Here is a 19,214-nt window from a genome sequence, read left to right on the forward strand (position 1 = left end):
TATCACTCTGTCACAGATACACACACCTTATTTGCTGCTCAGTTGGTTGTATTCAGTGTTAAATCAGAACTTCAACACTGGCTTTTGAGATGTAGCCTACAGTAACTATCCATTAATTAGTAACAATAAACATGCTTGTGTATTCCTGATATTGTCACAGTTACTTATTGTGAGCAGATTAGACGTGCAGACCTCCCGTTTCTGCACAGCTAGCAACAAACTGGCGAAACAACAAGAGCGTCTAATGGTGAAATTTTAGAGACTGTAACTTTAAAATGAGAAGGAATTAAAATTTTAAATTACATTATTATACTATTATTTTTTGCCAATGCAGACATGTGTTATTATTATTATTATTAGTATTATTATAATGATACCGATGCTCATGTGCCCATGCATATTATGTGCCATTATAGTGATATCCAGTCAGATATGATGTTGTTATCGAGAATTACCGTAATATTTAAATTGTGAAAAAGAATGCAAATTGTTGCACAGGTATTTATTTATGAATCAGGCTGCTTCAAATTCAAAAGATATCCAGTTAAATTCGGGAATAACAAAGTGAAGTCTTAATTAAATTCAAAGTGAATTTTTTGGTCTGGATTGAAATGAAATACTGAATATTTGTGAAAGAAACGAATATAGCCGTCACGTAGACACATCAGCTCAAAACTTAGGTTAGGCATCCCTTAACTCATTTGTCCAACAACAGCTCACTAACCTCAATATTATTCCACTCGCTGGAGATGCAAATTGCTCGGCTGCTCATAATTTACGTCCGACAGCCTGGTGGTTGAAATAATTATTTAAAAACAGTCTTGTGGCATCACAATAATGAAAAGCCACTCTTGGATTTGTTTTATTTGGTGGGGATTTCAGTGATTTGTCTGTGTAAATGGGGTTAAATTCCTTGTGGTGATGTTGCTGAACAATCCTGCCACTGTTTTCTGGAGTTATGACTGACTGGATGCTTAATTATGATCCTGTGAAGTAAGGCAGGTGGAATCATTGTGATCTCTCTGGTTTGCGTTGATTAGCTGTTATGGTGTTTGATTGCTGTGTAATGAAGTCAGAATTAAAGAGTTAAACATTTCAAGGACCGCAACGTCTGCACCGTCTATGTTGTTATTATTTTTTTTTATAACAGAATAAAAACCTTGCAAGTCAGAATTAACACATCATCTATCTGAAGTTCAACAACCGGAGCACAGCATATAACAACTACTATCAAAGCATTAACGCTGCATGTGTAAATTGTTGTAGGTGTGTTTCGCTGATCGAGTAAGCATGGAAGAATCTGGCAGAGATGTCCTGTTTGCGGGAAATCCAGAGGGAAGCCACTTAGAGGGCTGCATTTATCACTCCCATGAGTAATAACCACCGAGGAAAACACAACTTGGCACCAAGCACAATGGCGCAATTGTTTTTTGGGGGGGTTTGTATACGGGAGGGGGTAAAATGAAGTGCTTTTAATATTCACATATATCTGTTACCAGTTTGGATTGCAGGCCTCTCCTCCTTTCAGGAGGGCTTGTTTAGCATTGAGCCCTGGGGGGAACAGGTGGATTTTTTTTCCCTCGCTGTGTCTGGACAAACCAGTACACACCAGGAGACAACATTGCAGAATGGATTTCATAATTCAGGTCTTTTTTAATTAGCTCGTAATAGCGCTTTTGCATTGGAGATCTGCACTATTTGCATGCCTCGTGAGTAGGAAAAAGGTGATTATGTTCCATCATGCCACACATCGATGTTTTCTTTGGCCAGGTGATGTTATGTTTGCTTGGCAGGGGTGCCCGTTTCTGCATTTCAGCACAAAGCATTTTGTTTTAGGGCTAATTACACGGCAGGCAAAGGCAAATGAGCCCCGTTTCTTCCTCTCCTCTGTGGGTGACAGTTATTGACAATCGACCCTGTCTAGCCATAATACGCCAGAGGGAGAGGAATCAACCACTTCCAACATAAACACTTCAGAAAGAGGAGCTTCAAATGGGGCAGGTTTTACCTTGACAACTGTAACTATGTTCAACAAATTAGTCCAAGATTCCCTGGTTGTTTACACACCTTGAAATGAAAAGAGACCATTTTTTTAATCAGACTGACAGCACGGATCCTTCAGATTTAGCATTTTGTTTTCATTGCTGTGGCTGTGAATGGGCACAGCAGATGACACCCACTCCAAGTTGAATCTGAATCATCAGATCTGATGTTTGTGTGTGTGAGTTTGTGTAAGTGAGTGTGTGCAATTGCCAGAGGGTCGCACTGTATTTTCAAACAGTTTTTTGGCATCAGTTGTATCCTGTAGGATTAAGAAGTACACAATTTGACTGTTTTCTGGCACTCATCATCAGATAGTCACAATCTTACTTATTTTGTCCGTTGGGTGTGTTTGAGCGTGCGAGAGCGTCTGAAACCAGGATCAAAGATCAGCAGATTTAGTCAGTGTCTCCCCCCGTTGAGTGACTCTCAGCCTTGTGTGGAAATGGTTGGAAGGGTCAGTGCCCGCCGGTCACCCATGCAGCTATTCCCTCTCCTGTGATTGTCCAGCGTCTGCTTCCAACACTCACTCGCAGCAGCTTCAAAGGACGCACCCCGTCACACCCTGCACTTCAAAGACGCACGGTCAACATCTGTGCCAATCAAACTGTGCACAGATGTGTCTGCGTAAGTCGCTACTGATGTGGCAACTTTAAATGGATGACCTGTCAGTCGAGATTTGCCCAGCGTTTTGTTTTTTGTTTTTTAAATCAGCAAGGCCCCCACAAGCTCTAAGTGATTTTCTTTGGCATTTTAATAAATAAATAAAATAAAACATCTCCAGCTGTTAGATTAATGGTCTTCAAACCCACAACGATTAAGCAAAGGGGGGAAAAAAGTGAAATTGGTATAGCTGCAAAATGTGCATGCAATTTATAAAGTCAAGAGAGACGAGAGTGTTCATATTGCAAATACTATTGTAAAATTTCATATACACAAGTCTACTTTTGTAGACTTTTATGTATATTTTAATGTGATTTTCACCAACCAGCAAGTGTGTTGGGGGTTTTTCTGCTATTGTTTAACTGAGTGCTAGATGTTAGCTTCCATAAACTGTACTGAAGTAACCGGAAAAAAAGACAGAGCAGTAGAGATGTGACATAAATTCTTCAGACGTTACTCTCAACAGGCCGAATAGTCCCACATTTGCCATTTAATATTTTAGACTTATAATTTCATAGCAATTTAGCTTCACCCAGCTCCTCCAACCCCCCTTGCACGCGTCTGGATTTTATTCAGTCCATTATATCATATTTTATCTGCTCTAACATGAATAATAATAGTTTATATTAATAGACTATTATTATTTTGTACCTTTAAGTCATCATAATAAAATCTTTCTCCTATTTGTGCCAGACAAGGTGCTTTATTCTCTATACTACCAACATTATAGAGGGCTGAGATTCATACATCAATAAGCCAGAGCTGCTCTCTTTAGGGGTCGTCACAGCAGATCATCTGCCTCTATCTCTATCGCCTATCGCCTCTTCTGTCACAACAGCCCTCTGCATGTCCTCCTTCACTAGATCCACAAACCTTTTCTGTGGTCTTCTTCTTACCTGGCATATATCCACAGAGTTGAGATGGTCTGGACATTTGCAGACATGTCCAAACCATCTCTTCTCTAACCTTGTCTCCAAACCACCCGACCTGAACTGTCCCTTTGATCTACTCATTTCTAATCCTGGTCTCTCCCAGATTTAAGCATCTTCAAATCTGCCACCTCCAGCTCGGCCTCCTGTGTTTTGTGGATGCTGCTCTCTCCAAACCATACATCACAGTCTCGCTACTATCTTGTAAATCTTACTGCTATCCTTCTGCCACAAATCACCCCGACACTCCACCCACTCCACCCTCACTGCGTTCCTTTTTCTTGTGTGCTGTCCGTCGCTTTCGATGGTTGCCCCCAGGTATTTAAGCTCCTCCATCATCACTACTTCCACTCATTGCATCTTTACTCCGACACCTGCTTTGCACATGCATTCTTTCAATCCCGCTGACAGCCTCCAATATGCATTGATTGATTCCATTGCACTGACAGTTATTTCAAATCCTCTGAATACCTCTACCCAGTAACAGACACGTCTACAAACACACTGGAGATATCAGAGTGTCAGAGGAGCACTGAGAGCTGGTGCTGGGCTCAGATCTCACGCTTTTGTAAAATACCAGATTCATGTCTTTCCTCTCAGGAGTTTGGAAGTTGCTCACATGAGCTGAAGTGCAGGTGGTCCCATATTCTGCCAAAATGATCTGGATCTGGATCAGGATCAGAATCTGAATCTGCGTAAATTACAGCATCTGAAAACCTCACTTTTCCTGCATGTTCAGACGAGGATTGCGGTCATAGATCATCCTCGCTGTGTGTGTCTGCGTGCTCATATTTTCTTTGGTTCCCTCCTTTTTTCACTTACTGTTTTTTTGCCTTTGTTATCTGTTTTGTTGTTATTTTGTTAAGTCCTCATGGTGGTAATCTTGCTTGTTTTTAACAGAATTGTATTTCTATTGTCAAAAAAACCCAACACACATTTACAAAAATGCTGATCTGTCGCAGAACTGAAAGATCAGACAAGTTTCTGCCTGCGCCGGACAATCTGAGCTTTTCACTCAGTTAAATTTCAGTTAAATTCATAAGTGATTAATATGACCCTTAAAGGACCTTTTTGTACCAAAGAATGACCATCAAAAAAGACACAATTCAGTGAAGTGAAAAGCTAAAATAACGGAAAATTTAGGACTTTGCAAATAAAAAAATATCAACAGATTAAATGTCAAAATAGTTTCAGTTGATCAGTTCATCAATTATTTGTCTTGGTGTGTGTTCTGTTGCAGAATTTCGCAAGAATGGGTGATATTTCTGTCATAAAGTGTTATTTCCATCATGAAAGAAAGATTTTTTTCATCCAAAACATTTCTTTCCTTTTCCGTTTTCTGTTCTTTCATTTTTTTTGGACTCACAGAGAACATCAAACAGGTTTAATTGTTTCTTTTTCTGGGACCTATTTCAGGAAGCGATCTCAAACATTAAGTTTTTTAGGGGGCTTTCTTGTTTTTTCAGCTTTTTCCTTTTTCTTTCTTTTCATAGTTCGTACATTCCTTGACCTTAAGATAATATCATTTTTTTCCTGAGATTTTTTTTTTTCTAAGTTGAGTTGCTTATTTAGGGATTAATATTGAACCCCTCACTGTAATTACACATATATCCTGCTCGAGCTTCTTTATGAATGTGTTTCAAGACACATTTATTCCCTTGTGGGAATGTGAGCTCCTGGTTCTCAATTTTGTGGGACTGTCGCACATTCTCACCCTGATGTCTGGATGTACAAACAAACTGAGCGCTGCACACAGATGGGTACAAAAGCCAGGCTTACGGCTGAGGCGAGGAGGAGTCAGGTGGATCAAGGAGCAATGTGGGAAAGGTGGAATCTCCCGCTGATCCTCCTGGGACCAACACCAGGAAGAGAAATGTCAGATTTACAGGATTCAGTGTTCTCCTGGGAAACATGGAGGTACTGACGCACATTCACACACGTTTACTGGGAAAAGAAGGTAAATAATTGTAGATATTTGACCGTTCCTGAGAAGATTGTCCTCACACAGTCAAAGACACCCTCAAACTTGTAGTCGCCTTTCTTTCAAGGTCTAACTGGCAGGTATGATTATACAAATGCAAAGTAATGCACGGTCATACAGACTGATAAACTGTCAGATTACAGGATTCAGCTTTTGATGGGAAAATGCTGGGAAACACATTCACAGACATATATAGATAAACATCTGACCCTCAGTTTCATCCTCTCTAGAATAGAAAATGTAAATGTGCAAAAACGAATTAGATGGAAAAAAAACCTTAAATTAATTTACCTTTAGATAAATATATATACATCTAGTTAGCATTTGTAAACACCATTTGTATCCTGACATCTTAAGCACCATTAATTACTTAATGTGCATATTTCATTTTACTGTAACAGAGCGATTTATGAAATAAATTTACATTTTTTTCAAATAATGCATCAGAATCAGAAGCATTTATTTGAATTGTAAACAGTCTGTTTTATAGATAATGCATTTTTATAGCTAAATACAACAGACGCTTCATTAGAAAAGACACAAAGCCTCTAAAAAGTGCCTAAACAGCTTGTGTGACCTTTTTTGCAAAACTCCCCAAACCTATTAACTGAAGATTTATTGTCATTAAGTATACACTGCATTGAAAAAAAATACCATAATTACTTTTTATGAGTTTGCATTTGAAAAAAAATGATTATATTTTCTCAACTAAAAATACAGGCTCTGTCAAATGGCTTTAGAAGAAATATGACAGTGAGTTACAAAATGTAAAGATGACAGTCCTGTGGGACCCCGGCCTGCAGTAAGAAGCGAGATTAGAGAGATTACAGTTAAAGAGTATCTCGTCCTGTGGAGCCCCTTCTAAACACCAGCTCCCATCAGATGGGCCTGGTCTGATGGAGGAAACAGGAGAGATTATACATGTTTAACAGTAATCCCCCTCTTCTGGAGCGATGCCAGTGCAGAGCAGAAGACCTCCGTTCGACTGGAGAAACAAAGAAAAACAAGGAGAGAGAGACAGTCCCGGGTGGAGAGTCCACACTTTTAAAAAGATTTACAACTTTCACGAAAGAATGCTGCAGCTGACTCGGAGAATAAGTCACGTACCAAAGCACGTGCATTTTGTTTTAAAGCTTTTAAAAGAGAAACGTGAAGAGAAGATGTCGATTTCATTCCTGACACTTGTCATATTTGTTATCTTTTTGAGCCACTAGGCTCCGTGTCTTACTAATTAATTTTTTTTTTTTTGGTGGGGGTTATACTACTAGGGTACAGGATGTTATATGTTTGATTCATTCATGGATAGATGCAGGCACAATTACTTTTAACAAAGGAAAAATGACTTTGGTCAAAGTTACTGTTAATCTTTCCTGTCACTGATGTTCAGTTGGCATTTCTAACCAACAACTGCACCTACAAAGTGAAGTTCTTCTGCAAAATCACCTAAAAAAAACGCCCCCCACACTAGTCAGTACAAAATTAAGGCCTATAGTCATCTTATGTCACTGGCTGGTGTCTTTGTAAGGTGATGATTCTGTTCAATTCAATTCAGTTTTATTTATATAGAGCCCAATCACAACAGCAGTCACTTCAAGGAACTTTATACAGTTAAGCAAACAAGACAAAGAAAGGCCAACGATCTCACAACCCCCAGTGAGCAAACACGTGGCAACAGTGGGAAGGAAGAACTCCCTTTTAACAGGAAGAAACTACTGGCAAAACCAGACTTTGGGGGACTTTTCACCCTAAGTCAGTAGTGCCGTGAAAAAGAGACAGGAAAACAGAGAAAGAGAGACACTGGGGGTGGTGTAAGGCAGCGGTCCCCAACCTTTTTTGCGCCATGGAGCGATTTATGTCCGACAATATTTTCACAGACCGGCCTTTAAGGTGTCGCAGATAAATACAACAAAATAAAACTAGTACCTGTACCAAAAAAAGAAGATTTATTAATAACACACAGGAAAAGACACAGGGAAACTGAGTTAACGATAAAAACGATTTAAAAAATAATCGAGCTTCAACTCTCGCGGCCCGGTACCAAACGACTCACAGACCGGTACCAGTCCGTGGCCCGGGTGTTGGGGACCGCTGGCGTAAGACACACAACAAGGGCCTTGCATCAGAATCAAACCTAGGCCACTACATTTAGCCTGCACAACCAGTTTGCGACACCAGCACCCCAGGAGCTTAGATCTAAATTAAATGCGGGCATGAGGTGGTATCGGTGTCAACAGAGCTGAAACAGATTTATTTATTCTCCGCAGCCTTTTGCCATAGCCACACTCACGCCAGCTGATAGAGGAATCCTAACTTTGTGTAGATTCAAACTTGAGTCAGACAGCAGTAGGACGGCTCCCCTCAGCAACAGGCAGCAGTTCAATATTCAAGCCAGAAAACAAGCCTTCACAGTAACAATTACTTATACTGCAGGTATATGTAAGACTCCATTCAAACAGAAGTGTTTTTCATTTAATGTCTAGTCAAATTTTTCTTATTGATGTTGACAGTTTATTTTTACTATAGAAATGCAGTTGCCATAGTGTTTCATGTTATGTGTGAAAACAATACAAGTTCACTTTTGTAAGAATCATATATGTCGGATGATTATGTTTGTTCTGTTTCTTTTGTGTCTTGGATTCTGTGCTCGTGATCGACCTGTAAATCAAGCACTAGTTTAAAACAAAGCATAACACATTAACTCAGGGTGTCAAGTGACATTAATGTGTGTGACACCAGTGATTACATGTTGTGGGACAATTTGCTGCTTTAAAGATCCATTCTGTAGTATTACCTTAAAAGGGATAGCAGTTTTTTTTCTGTACTTCATAAACGATATTTATGAATATTACAAGCAGAGTTAGTACTATGAGGCAGATTTTACTGACAGTAGTTGATTTTATTCTGGTTTTATTTGCATTTCTAATGTGGAATTGTGTAATGTTGTCTGTATGTTTTATAATAAATTTTTAAAAAAGCTCAAAAGCCAAAAGAAAATAACATGCTACCCATGAGGCCGATAGCAAGGAGAGATCAAAGACATAAACAGACAGTCAAACTGACTGACTGACTGATTGATTGAAAGAAAAGCCTGCCAGACAGACTGAGACTGACAGCCACGCTGAGTCAGTGTCTGAGAATGAGAGGCAGAGGTGGAATGAGCAAGCAAGGGAAGCAGAGAGCGAGAAAGAGAGGGAGAGAAATGAAACATTAGAAAACATAAAGTTGAAAATGACTGTGTTAATTTACCTCTGATAACTGGTTCAGTGCCAGACCACACACACGGACGATCAGATATAGATGTCTGCACATACACACACACACATATACACACACTGCATACCTGGATGGGTGGGCTCGATTGCTCGAGGCTACAGTTGTAGTTGTAATTCGTCTCCATCGCAACAACAACGACTCATGGCTGACAATCAAAATACTGGAACAATTCTTCAAAGCTAATTAAAGTCTAATAATCTTTTTATTCTGCAGTAACCATAAATTGGTAAATATGCAATTATTGAATTACATTAAATGCATTGCACGTCCAATAACCAAATCAGGTGGTGATATAATTTTTTTTAATATTCAGAATGTTGTTGGGTGAATTACTCACAGATTCTGCAGATATACCAAACATTTCTGTAGCTAAATTAACTCATCATCATCCAAGGTGGGTAGTCAGTTTTAACCTGTAATTTCTAACTATTATATCCTTCCTAACTTGTAATTGGGAGAATATGACTCATGACTTAATTGGTGAGGAGCAGGAAAATGTTATAAGGAGAGAGAAAAAATCCTCCATGCATGCTATTTCCCCACTTTACAGTAATGAACCCACGTGATCACTCTTCAGTCAGATCCCGAAGACATAAGGAAAAGAAACTCTTAGTAAGCATTTGTAAGCACTTTAATTACCATAATAGGTCTATTTCAGAGAAAATGGCCTTAATGATATAAAATTGTCATCCTGTTCAGTCAATAGACACTAACATTTTAGATATGGCAAGACATTTGTTCATGTAATTTACTGTTTAACATTCATTACATTTTTACATTTACTGTAAGTGCTTCAGAACCTAAAATGAACATTTGGTAACACATTCACGCTTTCAGCCAAATCTGAAACTTTTTTATCCTCACTGATGAGCGTCTCTGTTTTTCTAAAACATGGCCGTGTAGTTTTTGCTTGTACCTGCAGAGGGCAGTGCAGGCCTACAATTGTAAAAAAGTAACAAACTGTTACGTTGTCTCCCTCTGCGTGTCAATAGTGGTAAATCGTGACACTTCAACACGGATTCTCAAAATTTAACGCAATAAACCGAATTGTCTTTGCTCCAGGTAGCAAAAAGGTGTCACCAGCACATTATTTTCTACATTATTATTTTATCCGAATATATAAATTATTTTTAAGGTAGAATAGAACAGCCCTTAATTGTCATTGTTCATGTACAATAAAATTATGGGTACTCCATGAAAACTGTGCAGAAGTAAAATTTAAAAAATCAAAATAGTAAAGATAGAAGAAATATACACAGTCAGGTAAGAGTGAAAGGTATATACAAGGTTTAACACAACATGCCCCAGTTCCAGGTGATGATGTCAGGAAAGACCTTGCAAACCTGTTACTACATCTATTACAACACTATTTATGCTTCAAGTTTTAAGAAGTCTCAGGCTTGAGCAGTGAGAATCTTATACTAGACAAAAATGGGACCAGACACTGGTCTCTCCTCAGTTCCCAGATGTTTATGGACTGTTGTTAAAAGTAGAAGGGATGTAATGGTAAACATCGCTGTTCAACTGTTTTCAGACTTGTTGGTGCCATCAAATTCAAAATTATCCTATTGTTAGTATTATTTTTAACGTTAAACCTCAGTTTAAGTATTTCATGTGCTTTCTGTGTTTTATGGTAAATTAAAAATGGGGTTATGAAATTTGCAAGTCATTGCATTCTGTTTTATTTTTATTTTATTTTATTTTTTTCATTTTACACACCATCCCGTTGTTTTTGGAGTTGGAGTTGTAGATTGGCAAAAGTTTTTAATGTATTTATAAATTTTCAAATTAGTGACGGGCCACTCGAATACCCTGGTCTGGAGTACAAACTGTTACAGTTACATTTAAATCAAGTGTGCAGTTTTACATATATGTGAAATTTTATATAGATTTTCATATATGAATATATATTTTAGTCTCATCCAGCTGCACACTTTGTAAATACTTCCTCCAAAGGAAATGTCTAATGGGATCACAGAGCGTGATGATAAATATGTGACCTTTTGAATAGCAGATGTTGTCCAAGGCCCAGACTCACAAAGCTCTACTACTAATACACTTACAATCACAAAACAATTCCCTTTACAGTAGATGAATGTGGCAGAGAGGGTATGCTTAGCCAAAGAAACTTACAGTGCAAATATGAAGACATTTATTCACATTAATTGTAAAAATCAATATGTTCTTTACGAGCATAAGGCATAGAGTCCAGTGAAGATCATAGACACAGGCTGCTGACTAAGGAGTAATGATACATAATAAGCTTGAGGGGACACAGACTACAACCTAATTACCAGGTCCTAAAGACCTTTGCTGAAACGAAAAACCTCAGTATATTTCCCTGTCTATAATGCCTGACTGTCTCCCCCCAAATCAGCCAACTAGAAACGTTCCCAGACATTCGGAGCAGGATAATTCTGTCCAAACTCCACCCAGTAGGAGTTTAAATTTAAGCAACCGAGAGCCTGGACAAGTATGCAAAGAAAAAAAAACAATTAAATACAACTAGAAACATAAGTGTAATATTAAGATCAAGGATTCAATACTTTTTTGCCATGTCATCGTTAGGAATTTGCCTCAGTGGGCCCATGTCTGACAATAATCACAGCAAAACACCTAATTATATCTGATATATGAGGGGATTTGTTAAGAAAACTACAATTAGTTCTCTGTGTGCACAGTACACAAACCTCTGTGTCAGATGACATCCTGATGTGAACCATGTGTTGACAACATCGAAGTGATTGTGCTTCTGCTGATTTTAGGCGGCATCATACATCACACAAAGACACAATTACATACCATTGCAAGTGGCTTTTACTGTAAATAGCAGTATCACGTTCCTGAGTTTCACTATCACTATCAATCTACTGTTACCTTTCTGTTAAAGCTTGGAGAGGGTTAATGTCTCCTTAGGTGCTGATGGTACAGACTTATCTTAACTGTGAGTTGAGTCAAAATGTACAGGAAATGGCCTAGACTGTCATTCTAAACACAGTACAGCCAAGTTTTTTTGAAAAAATGTTTTTTCATTGAAAGCAGCACTGCTCAGCTCGCCATGTCGTAAATTTCAAAGTTGAGAAACAAAGTGTTAAATCATCGAAGCATCTTCAAACCTACAAAGATATTTCATCCATTCTGTTTCTGATTTATATTTTTGCAATACTGTGCCTCTGCATATAGGATTTCCTTGGTAAGGGCGTAAATTACGAATTGTGTCTTTTTGCAGTGGGTATGTTTAAAGTCTGAGCCAAGATGCCGAAGCTTTGCGCATATTTTCAACACATGCTGGAATTCCTGCCTCAAAAACTGCTTTGCAATGCATTTTCTCGCCATATTTTCCTGCATCTCTTACAGAAATCAAAGAGGAACACGATGTTTTCTTCTGAGTGTTGTGTTTATGAACCTGAAGTTATAAGAAGCCAATTAAAGCATGAGTTTCAAAAACTACTGCTACTATATACTACATACTTTGCTCATCTTCATTTAAAGATCAACTCAATAATATGACTGTATCAGGAAAAGTCACACATAGGAATTCCAAGCAAAGACAATGGCAAAAAAATAAAAGCCATGCAAAAAAGTAACAACCTCAAGAACATGTTTTATGTTTTCCTGTTTTTCATTCCAGGAAACAGAGAATGGGAGGATGGTCCGACTCCCCCTTGTGCTTTGCGTAATATTGGCTTCCTTTGTTCCAAATGAAAGCCTTTAAAAACAGCACACATGCTCGTTCTGTATCAGTTAAAGCGACATCATGGTGTCAAAGGTGCTCGTGGGTGCTGCTGTTTTTGTTGTCGCCCTCATTTCAGAGAGTACGTTTGTGCTGCTTTATCTGTGTTTTTTGGTGCAACATTTCAGATGTTATTTTTCTGCTATTAATATTTTGCGCGTCTGTAAAAGAAAAATATGCTTCTTCATCTCAGGTGCGGGCATAATCGGAGGCAGGGAGGCAGCGCCGCATTCTCGGCCCTACATGGCCTCCATCCAGGTGCCAGAAGGGGAGAATCTGAAACATGAATGCGGAGGCTTTGTGGTAGCAGATCAGTGGGTGATGACTGCAGTGCACTGTCTACCTAACGGGTAAGGCAACATTTTTTACAGTGTAACAAATGTATGGAAACATTTGCAAGATCAGAATCATATTAGCATGATATTTTCCATTTAAAGCTGGTGCTGTTTGGATTGTGTTTGTTTGTATTTGCTTGGGCAATAATCTCTCCTGTGCTTGTTCAAGTTTCATGTTTAAATTTGCTCAATGGCTCTACAAAAGCATTTAGAGTTTGCTTTTATGTAGTAGATAACTCTTTTTCTTGATGATTATTCAATAATATAACACTATTGTGCTCTTTTTTAAGACCAGATGGAAGGAAGGTGATGCTCGGTGTCCATTCTCTGAGTGAACCTGAAGAGACAAAGCAAATCTTTGACATTTTGGAACTTCACAATCACCAAGATTTTGACCCAAGTAATTATGACAATGATATTGCTTTAATTAAGGTAAGTGCATATGCTATGCCCTTATACTATCCGAATACTCAGAAACAAGAGTCTATAATAGTAAACCAAAACAGTGATATAGTTGGAATCATTATCTGTGGGGGCTTTTGCAGCTGGATCGTCCATTTAACATTTCCGAAGCGGTTAAAGCGGTGGAATTTCTGCGTGCTGGAGGCACAAACCCCGACACCGGTAACGAGGTCGAAACAGCTGGCTGGGGATCGGTTGACAACCTGGGGGCCAGACCAGATAAACTCAAAGAGGTGACTGTCGAGGTGATTAGCCCAGATCGGTGCAGACGCAGCGACTACTTTGGTAGAAAGTTCACCACTAACATGATATGTGCACATAAAGTATGCGCAAACCCCTGTGACCAACCACATAAGAATGAGGACAGTTGTGATGTAAGTTTTACTTCCTTTTATTCTACTAAACATAAATGATGAAACGTGAAAACAGTTGTTAGACAGCTGGCTTAGATTGCATTACTGATCCTAAACTTGTGCTTTTTTTTCCTGCTTCTTTGTTGTGGTCATTCAGGGGGACTCTGGGGGTCCTCTGCTCTATAATGGCGTTGTGGTGGGCATCACCTCAAATGGCGGAAAAAAGTGCGGCCAAACAAAAAAGCCTGGAATTTATACTATCATCTCTCACTATACTCAATGGATTGACAACATCATGAATCCACAGCCAGCCGCAGCAGAAGAGCAGAGCGCATAAATGAAAGCAGATGTTACATTCAAGTTTTTAGCTACAGCTGACTATGCATCTGTCACAGTGTTTTTTATATATACATATATGATTAATGCATGTCTGTAGGAGCAGTTCATCAATGTGTGGCAAATGACAAAAACATATGTAAACGTCTTTATTTTTTTCTACTGCTCCTGATTGCTCCCTCTATGGGCGTCGCCATAGGGAATTGTCTGCCTCCATTTTACCCTCTCTAGCATCATCATAACAATCACATAATGTAGCACTTTGCTGTATTATGGAATTAATAAAAACGTAGTACATGTCTCGTGTTATACCTGTACCTTGCAGAGATAGATAGATAGATAGATAGATAGATAGATAGATAGATAGATAGATAGATAGATAGATAGATAGATTGATTGATTCTACCTAAAATAAGATTGTATTACTGGGCATCCCAGCTCAGAACAGTAGTAGAGATGAAGAGATTGGTTATGTTAAACAGAACTCCAGGAATGCCAGGAATATTAATATCTACAGTGCAATGTCTTAGTCAACAGTCTCAGAGGAAAATTAACGTAATACACGGGTTAAACAAACACTGCAGGTATGGAATGCAGTGCATGCAATTAAAGGGGAAAGTAGCAGGTCATGGACCATGCTTACTGTTCACTAGGAAATATCAAGTGTCCCCCTCTGTACTTGTTATTTTTAATAGAAGATAGGCCAAAAGTTAAGAATAAACCAATTATTTGATGGAAACGTGTTCACATTATCTACTCCAGGAAAAAATAATTGGCTTACTCCTAGGTGACTTATGTATAGACATCTAAAAATTAGACATCACATCACTAAACACACTGACTGTGGCGTTCTGAAAAAGGATCCAACCAATATCGAATTATGATTTCATCTACGTATTCCAACAATAAAACATATATGTATTTTAAAAAGTGAGTGACAGAGATATCAGAAAATGCCAGATATATTATACAGCTTTAATTACTTTAACTTATAAGAAGATGGACACTTATCATTGCTGTCACTTATCAGCTTTGTTCTATCAATAGTTTATATATCTGTTTGTAGCTAAACTATATTTCAAATGAAGCCAACCCTGAAAGTCAGTCGGTGCCTTTTCCTCTTGTTTAGTTTTGTTTAATACTACCTGTAAGTTGTGCTATTGGCAATAAAGTTCCAAATGTACTTTGTGAGTAGAAAGACAAACAATAATAGATCAGACTAACTGAAAATATGGTTAAAAGCCAAAGTTTACAATGTTGGAACACAACACCAAGATGTCATCTAAACAATTTATGCATCACTGTTGTAATTTTAATACATGTGTGTCAGCTTATTGGCAAGTGGAAACATTTGTAAAATTGTCTTCAAGTCTCAGGCAATCAAGACAACAACAACAACAACAGATCTCATAAACTTTCCAGTCTTCATACCAGTGGTGAGGAAGTCCAAAAGCAAATAAAAAGAGCACATGTACTTTTTCTTTTCCTCCTTTCACTGGTCTGTGCAGACAAGCAGGTATGTGAGTAGTTCCCAACATGCTCCACTGATTTGTTTAGCTTGATCAAAACCACACCATCACCCCCGCCATTGTGTTCTACCAAGAGGCTCACATTTCTAAAAGACAGTACATCTTAACAGTCATTTAAAGGTATTCATAGCTAGTTAACTTAAAATACAAAGGTTATAAAGACAATAAAAAAGATTACAAGGACATTTTCTGCAAGTGATTCAACCTTCAAAAGCAAACCATACTACCACATGAGTATCAAATAAAGGAAACAAATGTTTAATGTAATTCAATCCAATTTAAAACATCTACACTAACACTTTTTTTTTTTTACCAAACAGGAAGTTTAAGAAAGGTTCAAGGCTCTAGGGTACATCATTGTACTGCTTTTCCATCTGCAGTGTTCCCCTTTTTATAAGAAAGAGAAGTTAATTTTCTCTTAATAAGTAGTTCACTTCCAGTGCTCCTTCCTTCCTCTCTTCAATCACTTTGTTTCGTTCCTGCAGCTCCTGCAAAGAAAATCTCTTCACTATGTGGGGGTGTCCTCCATGTGAGGCAACCAGTTTACTGATCCCAGACAGCAAATCTTTCACCTAAGGATAGCTCAAAGCATTCTGGGATTTTATAATGTTTAGCTCATAATAACGGCTCCCGCACTTCCGGACAAGATCCTGCAGAGCTGAATGAGCACCAGCAACATAGTTGTTGATTTTCTGAGGCCTGCACTTGTTGTTGTCGAATTGAACGAACAACACGATGGCATGCTCTGCGAATTCTCGTCCAAAGATCTTCTGGAGGTGTCCGAACATCTCGCACTCTCCCTGGGTGAAGCGTCCCACCTGGAGCACCAGCAGGAAAACATGGGGCCCAGGTACGGCCAGAGCCAGGCAGTCCTTCACCAGCTCTACATTCTCCACCCCGTCTTCATCCCACAGCTCAGGGGTGTCGACGAGGATGAGCTTCCTCCCTGCTGCGTATACCTCCTTTCTCTCGCAAAATACAGTCAGTAGGGCCGGTTCATGAGTGGATCCGTTAATTGAGTACTGGCTACCTGCTCTCTCTAGGATTACATTCAGAGCAGAAGACTTACCGCTGCCACTGAGACCAAGAAAGATCACAGAGATCTTATTCTTTTCATCATCTGAAAGCCAAAAATGAAATGGAAAATGACTGTTAGAAAACACCTACAGAAAATTAGACCATACAACTCTTATGAAAATGTTGAAAATATGATTACACACTAGCTACAGCCCCAATATTATAATATCTATAACTTGTGGAGGGCCATTTCCCCTGTTGGGGTCTATATCATGTTCTTCTGGTTTTACATGTGTCAAACTGAATTGTAACACTAAAGATTATAACAATATCCATATAAAAATGTAACTCTATCACCCCCTAGGGGCAATTAACATCACTTTTACCTCTTCCAGTAGATGCTGGACGATGTATTCACCACTCTTTGGTGTACAGGGAAGTTATAGGTCTGTATTTTTATTCATCTTGACAACTTTAGTTTTAAAACACCAGAACAAATGGAAATAGCTCTTACCATCAGGGGTACTGATCTGAAGTTGCAACATGGCTCTGTGGCTTCTTACAGCCTCCTCAAGGTTCTCTCTTTTTGCCTCATACTGCTTTTGTTCAGCTCCCTCCTTCTTTCTTTCCTCATCGTGCTTTGCATTCAGCTCCTCCAGCTCCTTGGCTCTTCTCTGCTCCTGTTGTTGAAGTAGCTGCATGAAAGCTTGCTCCTTCTCTTCTGCCTCGCGTACTTTCATTTTCAGCATGTTCATGGCCGAGTCTTCTGTCCTACGTTTCATGGATTCACTTAGCATGCTTTCAGTGTAACCTGTGACGCCATTTTCAGTCATCAGGTAGTCAACCATCTCGAGCAGGGTGTGCAGCCCGCCACCCGGAGCAGAGGACCTAACTCGGCAGTACCTGCCATCACATACATTTATCAAATCTAGCAGGGCGTCATCTAATGTGTCAACAACCTTTCCATCTTCCACAGAGAGGACAATTAAGTATTTTAAAGCCTCAGCTCCAAAGTGGGCCTGAAGGATCCCTGTCAGTCTTTGTTCTCTCATTGTGTAACAGCCACCTTGGATCAGCAACAGAAATGTTCTGATTTCCTCTGTGCAAGACTTGAAACAGCTATCGATTGTCTCACAGATGCTCTCCTCTGTCATGTTTTCCTTTAACTCTGCATAGTGCAAGCTGATCGAACGATCCTCCACAGTCAAATCACAGACTTGGTTTGATCCCACAGATCTAAAACTTAACTTGTGACTTTCATCCTCAGAGCTATCCTGAGCCAGAGATTTCAGAGCAGACCATTCTTCCATCATTGATATGACCACCATCATCTCTCTTATATCTGTTACATTTTCTGTCAAACAAAACAATAACAACTTTTCAGTACACAAACCAACACATCCTTAGGATCTAACGTTTAAAATAATTTGCAACTATTTAGTCAATGATTTGACCTCATAGTAAAAGAAAAATACGATTACTCACTCTTAGCCATGTCTTTTGCAGGTGCTCCAGCAAGTCTGCACTAAGATTCTTGTCAGCTCAAGATAACACCTGAAACTAGACACTCAGGCTCTGAAACAAGCATTATAAAGGAAAAAGGTAAAACAGGTAAAAGGTAAAACAGGATGCTTCTGGATTACAACATGTGGCACTACAAGTTCAACTGTCAAGGAAGTGCATTCCACCGTTCACGCCTGGATGAACATGTATTTTCCTTGTGTTTCACTTTAGGTTTGAGAATACAAAAGAAAAAAAGCATTACTTCAAATAATTTTGGTGCACAAAGCAGTTTTCCATGCTAAACTTTAAAATTCAGTAAAGACTTGATCTTAACACAACAGGCCTAAGATAACGTGCTTCCGCCTAAGATGGAAGCGCTCATAATGTCAGTGTCTGCACAAGGTGAACATTTTAAATGGAACCATTGTGGGAATTTGCAAACACATAATCAGCTTGCCTGATCCGGTTTCCCTTTCCTACTTTAATCATTTACTGCCCTCTGCACCATGGAGCCAGTCTGCAAGACATCCGGTAATTGTTTTTGTTTTTTTTAATCTGGATAACAGCTGAATCAGCCACACTGCACACCGTCAAGAAACATAAGTTTACTTTGGAGTCATGGCATGCCAAATATACTGTGGTTCAACAGCCTGTGAACACTTCATCTCCGATGAATTACTACTAATAAAAATTCCAAGGAAGAAAATCCCCAAGAAACCATTAAATGAGCAGTAATAACACATAGCTATATTATAACACGCCACGTTAGAATAAAGACACACTACAGTATGCAGCTGTTTTCCCCCGTACGTGATCGCAGAAGGATTGCAGCATCACTAGAAGCTGGGTGAAACTGCCAGCTGCTGTCAAAACGGCCCAAAACAAGACCGTACTAAGACGTGACAACGGGGGCATCGTCTGTTAAAACCCGAAAATTTTATTTCTTATAATGGATTGGTGTGTCCGACACGACGCGAAATACTATAAAACTGTGTCGGGAGTAAATCAAATCATAATCTTATATTGTAAAGTTTGCCCGGAAGTACTTATATGCTGGTTT

General features: G+C 39.0%; 2 protein-coding genes across 2 annotated transcripts; one reads left to right on the forward strand and one right to left on the reverse strand.

Annotated features, from left to right (window-relative positions):
- Positions 1 to 12,543: 12,543 nt before the first annotated feature.
- Positions 12,544 to 14,404, forward strand: cfd (complement factor D (adipsin)). Its single transcript, XM_026152129.2, has 5 exons — positions 12,544 to 12,701; positions 12,813 to 12,969; positions 13,245 to 13,386; positions 13,500 to 13,790; positions 13,927 to 14,404. The coding sequence occupies exons 1-5, from the start codon at positions 12,644 to 12,646 to the stop codon at positions 14,104 to 14,106; spliced, it is 828 nt and encodes a 275-aa protein (XP_026007914.1). The 5' UTR covers positions 12,544 to 12,643; the 3' UTR covers positions 14,107 to 14,404.
- On the reverse strand, positions 13,926 to 18,662 carry LOC113012579 (uncharacterized). The gene is made up of 3 exons (XM_026152864.2): positions 18,137 to 18,662; positions 17,166 to 18,005; positions 13,926 to 16,754 (listed from the first exon to the last, which is right to left on the reverse strand). The coding sequence occupies exons 1-3, from the start codon at positions 18,144 to 18,146 to the stop codon at positions 16,207 to 16,209; spliced, it is 1,398 nt and encodes a 465-aa protein (XP_026008649.2). The 5' UTR covers positions 18,147 to 18,662; the 3' UTR covers positions 13,926 to 16,206.
- Between the last annotated feature and the right edge of the window lie 552 nt (positions 18,663 to 19,214).

Source organism: Astatotilapia calliptera, chromosome 19, assembly GCF_964374335.1.
Source record: "Astatotilapia calliptera chromosome 19, fAstCal68.1, whole genome shotgun sequence".
Classification (NCBI taxonomy): domain Eukaryota; kingdom Metazoa; phylum Chordata; class Actinopteri; order Cichliformes; family Cichlidae; genus Astatotilapia; species Astatotilapia calliptera.

What these genes read in the sequence shown, in the direction of transcription:
- cfd (XM_026152129.2), top strand. Translation starts at nt 12,644, where the DNA reads ATGGTGTCAAAGGTGCTCGTGGGTGCTGCTGTTTTTGTTGTCGCCCTC. An exon ending in TGTCGCCCTCATTTCAGAGA is followed by an intron (nt 12,702 to 12,812) that starts GTACGTTTGTGC and finishes TCTTCATCTCAG; the next exon opens with GTGCGGGCATAATCGGAGGC. An exon ending in AGAATGAGGACAGTTGTGAT is followed by an intron (nt 13,791 to 13,926) that starts GTAAGTTTTACT and finishes GTGGTCATTCAG; the next exon opens with GGGGACTCTGGGGGTCCTCT.
- LOC113012579 (XM_026152864.2), bottom strand. An exon ending in TCAGATCAGTACCCCTGATG is followed by an intron (nt 16,755 to 17,165) that starts GTAAGAGCTATT and finishes TTTGGCTTTCAG; the next exon opens with ATGATGAAAAGAATAAGATC.